The 10067-nt window shown below is 42.0% G+C and overlaps 1 protein-coding gene across 1 annotated transcript; it reads left to right on the forward strand.

Moving 5' to 3' along the window:
- The first annotated feature begins 4426 nt into the window (after window positions 1–4426).
- On the forward strand, window positions 4427–6878 carry LOC142471470 (uncharacterized). The gene is made up of 2 exons (XM_075578271.1): window positions 4427–5452; window positions 5816–6878. Exons 1-2 carry the CDS (start codon window positions 5356–5358, stop codon window positions 6865–6867), a joined length of 1149 nt encoding a protein of 382 aa, XP_075434386.1. The 5' UTR covers window positions 4427–5355; the 3' UTR covers window positions 6868–6878.
- The last annotated feature ends 3189 nt before the right edge of the window (window positions 6879–10067 follow it).

Genomic DNA, 10067 nt, shown 5'->3' on the forward strand with positions numbered 1-10067 from the left:
ACCACACAGTCCTGTCCGGAATGCGTAGTCCTAGTCGTACCGCGTCGTAGGGTTGGAGAGGTCAGGGTAGTCAGGGTACTTGCCGTGTTCCAGGGTTGGAGAGTCCGGGTAGGTAGAGTTTCGTAGCCAAGGTCCTGGGTAATACTGCACCGACACACTTTATTCGAGCAAATACCCAGTATGTACCTGGCAGATACCTGGAATGCGCCGCTCCTCACCTCTGACAAGCCCCGTTGCGTTTGCCTTCCCAGCCTGGGTTCAAGCCTGGCTGACGGGCGGCTGATCTGTTAAATGATAATGATTAGGATTTAATAGGCTGCAATGCTTCGCGTGTCTACCAGATGGCATAAATTCATGAATTGTAATGCAGTATATATATATACTGTGCAGTATTGCAGCCAGCGTGAATAAAATGCTTCAATCCCTGCTTGGAAAATACCTCAATGCACTCGGGCAGAAAACAGTCACAAACCTCAATACACCCGGGTATACCCGAATTCGTGGGACTAGCCGAGCTCGAATAAAGTGTGTCGCCAGTGTAGAAGGTAGAGTAGTCGAGTAACGAAGCCGGGGTCAAAGTGCTGGAGAGTGTAGAAATCCAAGTAACAGGCAGGGTAAAACAGGTCAGACAAAGTTTAAGACAAAACTAGACAGCAGCGGTGAGCACAATGCATAAACAGGAGTTTATGCTCAGCAATGAAGGACAGGCAGAAGCAGGTATAAATGTGGGAAGGGTCCAATTACCTTGCAGGGGTGTGTACTGGTCCACCAATGGTGTCAGAGAGACACTGATCAAAAACAGCTTGCAATTAGGCTTTCCTGATGCTAGGTCTGGTTGCCGGGCAACCCGCGCGCGTGCGCGATGCGCGTCGCGACGTGATGACGTCCTGCGGTTTACTCAGCAAGTCTCTGCCTGTGGGAGGTTCCAGCAGCTCCCTCACGTTCTCCTGCTTCCTGGTTGCCGAGCAACCCGTGCGTGTGCGCGATGCGTCTCGCGGAGCTCCGCCATCACGCCGCTGTGCCTGCACTGCCCTGGCAGTGCATGGGCGCATGACTCTGCCCCGTGGTGCTTCCCTGAGTCGGTCTCCGCGCGGATCAGAGGCAAGTGTGACAGATATACAGCAAGGGTTGTCACTGATGGTGGGACCGTTATTGGAAGCCGGTGCTGGTGCTGGTGCATTGCTTGGCAGAGACTGTCATTTCTTAGTTGGTTTTAACACGACCTTTCGCCTTTTGCCATCTGCATGATCATAGATACAGGAAAAAGCCGGTGATACACACCAATACCCTCCAACAAATTGTGACTCAATACGATAAAAACAGGGATCGCTACATAACCTTTTCCTGATTGCACGCTTCCACGTATGAGGAGCTGGCGAAAATTTGTAAAAGTCATAGTTTTCGCTAAAATACTGATAAATTTGAACAACTGTTGCCATCTTATCATCTGTTGCATTAATCGCGGCCCATATCAAATACGTGTAACTTCTGTCGGGTTTTTGGAAAAAGGGCTGCACTTGAACACTCATGGCGACGGTTCTCTGGAGAATACTGTAACAGAAACTGGTCTTTGTCTTTATTTAATATGAAAAGTCTAAATTGATACATTTTTGCAACCTCTTCCTTCAGTCTCAAGGCCAATTTACAATAGCACACTGTGGTATCTTTTTTAAATGAAACACCTGCAAGTCGACACATTACTGAAGCGCATGCGCATTACAATTCATACATATCTGCCATCTGGCGGACACGCAAAGAATTGCAACCTATTAAATCTGAACCATTCTCAATAAACGCATCAACCGTGCGTCAACCGCGCATGACCCGTGCATGACCCACGCATGACCCGTGGCTGAGAACGCAAAATGAATGCAGCATGCTCCTGGTGAAGTGCATCGCATTCCAGGAAAAAGCCAGGGAAAAACCGGCAATGTGTTAGAATAAGATGCGCCGCAGCAGTAGCTGCCCCAGAACCAAAGTTATAAACTTTAATATGTTTTTAACTTGACTGTGACCGAGTTCCCACGGCAATTCAGTGATCAAAGCCCTCTCCTTGAAATTGTATTGGCATTCGGATACTGCGGTTTGGCAGGCATCCAACATGGTTATAATGTATCACTTAGGGCCTCATGCAGTAAGCGACGATTATGTGAAATCGGCAAGCTTATCGATTAGTCATGTTATTGGCGTTTTTCCCTCTCCGTATGCAGTAAGTGCCGAATACATTCAAAATCAACCAGAAAACAAATCCGCCCACTCTCACGATGATGAGCCGATCACACACAGGTGTATCAGCGTGCGTGGCGGGGTGCTGTTAGGTTGCACAATCACAAATCTTGCTGAATCAGGCGAAACAAGCATGTTTTTGATTGCGCGCCATATTTAAAGGCAACGTGTACTGCTAATCATTCTCTGTGTTGTTGGGAGTGAGAGAGAGAGAGAGACGCACAGAGCTGGACGATTGAAGATTTGCATATTGACTGAGAGACTTGTTGTGTATTGGGTGAGCTTTGTCCTTTGTTGTTTTGTTTACATCTTTGTCTTGTTTTATATGTGGAAGTGGGTCGTGTGATTGCCTGTACATTTCTTGTCTGTTTTTTGTGAGTGCTGGAAGTATGCCCGCAAAGCGTGGGAAGAGTGATGCTGGTGGGAGTGGGAGTGCTACTCGTGGGAGTATGCGTCGGAGTGAACGTACTTTTCAGGGGAGTGATGTTGCTGGTGCACCGAGTGGTGTTGCTGGGAGTGGGAGTGCTGTTGCTGGGAGTGGGAGTGCTGTTGCTGGGAGTGTGAGTGCTGTTGCTGGGAGTGGGAGTGCTGTTGCTGGGAGTGGGAGTGCTGTTGCTGGGAGTGGGAGTGCTGTTGCTGGGAGTGGGAGTGCTGTTGCTGGGAGTGGGAGTGCTGTTGCTGGGAGTGGGAGTGCTGTTGCTGGGAGTGGGAGTGCTGTTGCTGGGAGTGGGAGTGCTGGTGCTAGGAGTGTGAGTGCTGGTGCTAGGAGTGTGAGTGCTGGTGCTAGGAGTGGGAGTGCTGGTGCTAGGAGTGTGAGTGCTGGTGCTAGGAGTGGGAGTGCTGGTGCTGGGAGTGCTGCTGGTGGCGCAGTTGCTGATGGGGTGTCTGGTGGTGGCGTGCTTGCTGGTGGCCAGCTTTTGGAGGCTCTTCCATTGGAAGAAGGAGAGTCCAGTCAGCACCAGCCAAGCTCTGACCCTAAACCTGCTCGGAAAAAACGTGTGGAGAAGCCACGTAATCCTCGCTTCAATGACCAGGAAAATAGGGCTCTTGTCACTGGCATTCTGGAGCACTATGACAGTCTCTATGGACATTTAGTAGGTAAGTGTAACTTTACATTTATTATTCAAATACATGTGATCCTAGGTCATCTGAGTTTTGTTCATATGCAAATATGGGTACACAATATCTTTCTATGTTCATTAGTGTGGAAACACAGCTTTTTATCATGCCTTACAAGGACAAATAAACACAGGCGGTCAATTTGCCAGAACTGCATACAATATGAATGCAACCTTGCTTACATGTATAGGTTTAGTAGTGAATGCTCATGTGCTGCACATATTACACATAAAACAGCATGTTTGCTATCTCTTGGAACAGCTAGCAGTGTAGGAAACTGGTGCTTATATTATTATTAATTTACCTCATATCTTTTATATGTTTTTCAAGGGCGGACAAGTGCAGCAAGCAAAAAAGAAATGTGGGACACAATAGTCATTGGTGTCAATGCCTGTGGGAATAGTGTCAGGGACAAGTATCATTGTCGGAAAAGATTTGATGATATTAGGTCCAAATTGAAAAAGAAAATACAAGACCAACGCGTGCATGCTACTGGCACTGGAGGTGGGCCCACACCACAACGTCTCATATTGACTCCATTGGAGGAGCTGCTTCGGCCAAAATTACTTACCGTCGTCGTGGAAGGCTTGGCTGGTGACCGTGACATTGGAATTTATCCGTCACAATTTCCAGCAGGTGATAAATATTACTGTACTAGGCGTGTCGTTGCTTACAGTTATTTTGCATAGTTACACTGCTTTTTATACTGTCTTCACAATATAAGCATACCTGCATCTATATATGTATATGTCTGATTCTGTATATATATATCTCAAAATAGACATATATGTAGTAGTCCTACTAAAAGCAGTAACTAATATAGCACGTGCCATTGCGTGCTCATTTACATGTGAATTCCCAAAATGCATAGCTGCAGTGGAAGCAATTGATGGTGGGCGAAGATGGGGAACAACAGGGTAGTACACATGTGTAACACATGTTCATGAGAAATTATTAGTAGCTACAGGTACAGAACAGAAATATGTATCATATTATTGTGTATTTTATTGATTTTACTCCGACAAACATGACATTACTGCCTATTTTAAGCATGCATCAAAGAAATTGCATGTAACGGCCTACAAACATCACTGGCACTAACACATCTATAGTTGCTTATGAAAAGGTCCATTTTTGCTTTATGTCATATACAGACAGCATAATGAGGCACACGTATCATATGTTATGTCATTGTTTTCATAACTTAAACACTGCAGATGACTACTTAGCTCATCTACCATTGTGTTAAAGCAGCTGCAATTAATATCTCATCACAGCATACACTTCAACAGAGGGGGTGGGGTTCAGCACACACACTAATTACAGCCTCATTTCACGGTCAACTTAGTTCACACCATTTGCACCTGTTTCAAGTCATTGAAAGGTGTGGCTGATTAGGCTTTTTGGGGAAGGGAATACCTTTCTTACAACCTGAATAGCACAACTGAAGTTAATCACACTCATTTGAAAGCTTAACTCTAGCTACTAAATGCCCCAACAACTCATTACTTATCAAAGCGTACGTCACACATTAGTTCACTCATATCTATAGTTGAACTACTATGAAAGACACATTATCACACACTGCATGTGTTGTCTTGTTGAGTCACAGCCACATTCAGGTGTGCCACATCTTCGATTAATGTACCACACATATCCTCTACCAAAAACAACACTTTTTGCAATATGACCACCTTCATGATAACCATTGTGAATGGTCATCTCATGATAGTTATGTACATTATGATACTGATATCACTACACAACATATGATTTTTAGGTACAAATTTAATGTATTTTTCCTCACGCATTACTGCAGAACCATAGTATGTTGTATGTTAGGGAACTCAAAAGTTCTAAGTACACAGGCATGTACATTGTTATTACAACTATTTATGTTCACTTTCACACACACATTTTGGGTTAAGGAAATGATGCTGTTAGATACTCATAAATACAGAACATACAATAACTGTTTGTTCAATATTTACACATGTAAATGTAAAACTAATGTTATTGTTATATATAGTTGCCCCTGGAGGACATGTGTCACCTGAGATGGAACAAGTGTCTTCACCTGGGTCAGCCAGCTCAACACTACTAGAAGGTGAGTGTATCATTTGCTGGCCATATAATATGTGCTCTTCTATATGTTATGTTGTCATGTGCATTATTTGTTTTGCACATCTTCTTTAAATAGGATTACTTAGTGTCAGTGAAAATTAAGTGTAAGGCAACATGTATTGTGTTAGTGATGTTAATTATCATGTAGGACTTCTGAGTTTAGAGCAACTTTTCATTCATTCATATTTCATACTGAGTCCAAACATTATTCGTAAGTCAAGGTAGTTTTTAATGAGGTTATAAAACGTATGCTAACATGTTAGGTGTTACTTAGGACACAGTACAATTACATAGTAACACAGCATACATTAACATGCCATTTAATAATGTGTACATTTCTTTTTAGAACATCATGGTGATGAGGATGATGAGTATGATGAGGATGACGCCACAGAAGAGACTGAAATACAATCATGTGACCATGAAGAGGTGCCAATAGAAACTGTTGTACCGCCAAATCGTCCATCAACTTCCACATACGATGCAATTGTAGCTTCAGAGGGAAAAATAGTGGACGCAGAAAATCGTCGCCATTCAGACATGATGACAGTGCTGGAAAGGATGATTGGACTGCAGGAAGAAACAGTATCACAATTGGCACATCTCCACAGAGTCTTCATTGAAGTGCCTAAACAGTTGCAAAAAATCAACACCTCATTCGAAGCATTAGTTGTTCAGCAAACACAAGCTAATTACTGGAGAATGACTAATGTACCACAATTCAACACCTCCCAGCCAGGATCTGTTCATGCAGGTCAGTTTTCACCACATTCATCTGATATTCATTCACCAGGCCCAAATGTTACCGGTCAAGTAGCAGACATTGCTGTGCAGGTTCCTGATGACATCCTACCGCTGCCATCTGTACAAATTCAGCAGCAGACACCTACAAAGGAGGCGACAAAAACAAAACAAGACACACATGAAACAGACCAACCATCACTTGTGCAGTGTCTACCAACTTGCTCACATGTGTCACTGGGCACAAGCCCTGTCCGTGAACAGTCACTACCCAAAAGCCCTGTAGGTGAGTCGCTGCCCAAAAGCCCTGTAGGTGAATCGCTGCCCAAAAGCCCTGTAGGTGAGTCGCTGCCCAAAAGCCCTGTAGGTGAATCGCTGCCCAAAAGCCCTGTAGGTGAATCGCTGCCCAAAAGCCCTGTAGGTGAATCACTGCCCAAAAGCCCTGTAGGTGAGTCACTGGCCACAAGCCCTGTAGGTGAGTCACTGGCCACAAGCCCCGTAGGTGAACAGTCACTGGCCACAAGCCCTGCCCGTGAAGTGCCAGAGGCCACTCAAAGTGGCTCTGTTGTGCCTAAAGTTGGTGGCAAAAGAAAAAGGAAAATTCAAGAGACAACAAGCAGGCCTGTTACTCGCTCGCAAAAGGAACAAAAAAAATAAATGTTATAATTCAGAAAATATGTCTTTGGCCTTGTTTTGTTGACTTCAGATTATCTAATTACTATTGTATGTATGCTGAAGACTGTGTTGTTTCCAAACTTTCAACTATGTTCTTGTACACGTGAAGTTTTGGAAATGTTAACACTCATAATTAATTGTGTTATAAATATTTATGTTGTAATCGTCTGTTCAGTAATGGTCCACCAGGAGCCAGTTGCTAAGTTTAGAGAAGCTGCCATTGACTTTGCAGCAAAACATTGCATTTGGGTGTGTTAATTGATGTAAGAATTGCATATGCATATTAGTCACATGCAATTATTAAAACACCTAAGTAAGTGCAAACATCTTTCTTGTACGTGTACAGCAGGATTATGTGTAAATTATTACTTACCTTTGCCTTGCTTGGCCATTGTAATTTTGTCCTTTAATCAGTTGTGTGTTCGTTTCTATAACATCTCAGAATGTATAATAATATATATACACACACACACACACACACACTGAGTGAGTGTGAGTGTGAGTGTGTGAGTGTGTATATATATATATATATATATATATATATATATATATATATATATATATATATATAGTACTATATAAACTGGTATACACAAACTAATACACTTCATGCTTCCTTGTGAAAACACTATTTTAATAATACAGGCCTAATGTTTGAGAAATATCCTAAGTATGAGACTCTAACAGTATTGTGCTTAAACAAATGTTTATTACTTAATTCAATCATGTTTCTCACCATTTAAATAGGTTTCATACAAGGTATACTTAATGCCATCAATGTTGTGTGTACTCCTGCAATATAAAAAAAAATAAAATATTATATATAAATATATATATATTTTTAGAAGAGATATATTTATATATATATATATATATATATATATATATATATATATATATATATATATATACACACGTATTTAAACTCATGCAGACAGGGAGTTAACCAGACTTTCACATACACACAGAAATGTAAGCGGGGAAAAAACATTTCTTTTTGCAGGTGTGTTTTTACTGATATGCCTGGCTAAGAAATATTTTCACACACTGGTCTTTGTTAGTTTTCAAAAAAACACTATGTGAACGCATTCACAGTCTAGGGATGTTTTTCACAAACGAGATAAAAGAAGGAGAAATGTTTCTCCCACAGTCCCATATCACGAACCACAACTGTTAACCCAATTAGACAAACAAATCCAATTGGCGTTTGAAATAAGGAGTCAAAGTAGTTACTTTTGTTGACCTTGACAAGGAAAAACAGGAGTTTGTTAGCCATTCAGCACATTCATTTGGTGAGCAAATAACACAGACCTGCACACAGCTTTTGTGCTACTCAGACATGGCTGATGAATTCGTTAACAATATTAATCCCCTTTAATGGGTATAAGTACATGATCTGTGAAGCCATCTTGAACAGTCGCGGACAGAAAGCAAGCACACGCCAAATCGATGATTTCATTCGAGCAAAATATCCTTATTACCAAGACCGTAAGCATGCACGGAATTTTAATTCCTCAATAAGATTCACTTTATCAAGTAATGACTTTTTTGAACGTGACCAGGATAAGCTACAACACACCTATGGTTTCTGGAAGATTGCCCCGGAAAAACAATTTCTCCTGAAAGACGGCACTTATATTGTCGTGAAAGGCATATTTATTCCTAATGGCAATAGCAATGTATCCGCTACTACTGATCCGTTTGAATCGATACGTGCTGCAATATCTGCAGCCTCCATTCCTGAAACCCACATTGTACAAGAACAAAAGTACTATGATTATGTACCAAGCCTTTCAGCTGAAATTGCATTGGAATGGGAACCGGAAGAAATGAACCTACCTCCCGACCAATTATTTGAAGAAAGCAGTGGCGATTCCTATGAGCGCATCCTGGAGGAGATATGTGCCATACTGGATTCAGCGGTTGGGTTAAGCGTGGATGAAAATGGCTTGCATTTCTGGAGCGACCAGTTGCAGCCAGGCGAAGAGTTAATTCTAGAAGAATGGTAAATATAACAATCGTTATGCGTTGACTCTGCGTTTAAATTTTTTTTTTTTTTGTAACCACCATTTTCACTTTCAATGCGTGGATACAGCGTAACATTGCAGACTGCATAACATGTAGCGATCACAAACAAATTGTTTCCTAATACAATATAGTAGGACCTGAAAGAGTAGTACACATTGCTGACGGAATAAATATACGTACTTTCCTATCCCTTTAAACATATTAGCAACATTTTACCATTACTCTAACACATACCTGTTTTGTTATCATGCAACATCTACAACATTGAAAACCGGGTCCACCACGTATGACGTGGGACCCTTGTCATGGGCCAAGGCGTCCTTAAAAAGGATTAGTGATGTAAGTCCCGCCCCCAAGCGACGTGCGCGCCTCAAAGCCTATTGGCTGTCATGTTTTGTTATAGTAACGGTAACTGCAGTGTGTGATGCGTGCGGCTCAGTGTTTGTAGGCGTACCCTGGGCGTTAGCCGAATGTTAATTGAGTGGGAGGAGTGTTAGCGTGCGTTTCACGCTGGCTTAACATGACGTCACACGTATTGCATTTGCGCATTGTGTTATCGGCCGTGCTTTCTGTTCAAACACGTCTGTTTAAAAAGAATACAGATGTACTCGTTTAGAACGAATGTAGTTTCGTCTTCATTGTATTTGAAATAAAGATGTTATGTTTACTGGTATTTTCAACATGTATTGAACGCACAACGTACGCTTTGTTTTGCGCATGCGCTAACAGTTAGTGGAGCCAAGCGTGAAGTGCGTGCGCACACAAAGATGTGCGCGCACATCTTTCAGTATACAGGCAACGTTCACTTCTTATACATAGTTATGCCTGCTACAAATTTAAAGAAACATTACATACTGATGAACAGTTTTACTTCTAACATATAAGTGACTGACGTGTGTATCTACACAATCATATAGAGCTGCGTAACGCGTTGTCACGGATGCATATCTAGTAAGGTGCCATCTTTGACCATCATGTGTTTGCTGTATTTCAGAGATGTCGGGGAAGATACAATCGGATCAATGTATGATTTCAGAAGAGTCTACCTTTATATGAGATGATTGTGAGGAGGAGCCACCGACTACTATACTACATATGGAACTAATTTTATATTGCTTGCAGCGCTTATTAACAAACAATTAAAAATGTGATAC

Source organism: Ascaphus truei, chromosome 1, assembly GCF_040206685.1.
Source record: "Ascaphus truei isolate aAscTru1 chromosome 1, aAscTru1.hap1, whole genome shotgun sequence".
NCBI lineage: Eukaryota > Metazoa > Chordata > Amphibia > Anura > Ascaphidae > Ascaphus > Ascaphus truei.

Excerpts from the sequence above, each read along its gene's own strand:
- LOC142471470 (XM_075578271.1), top strand. The coding sequence starts at position 5,356 with ATGTTATTGTTATATATAGTTGCCCCTGGAGGACATGTGTCACCTGAG. Across the intron at positions 5,453-5,815 it reads CAGCTCAACACTACTAGAAG|AACATCATGGTGATGAGGAT; the intron begins GTGAGTGTATCA and ends ATTTCTTTTTAG.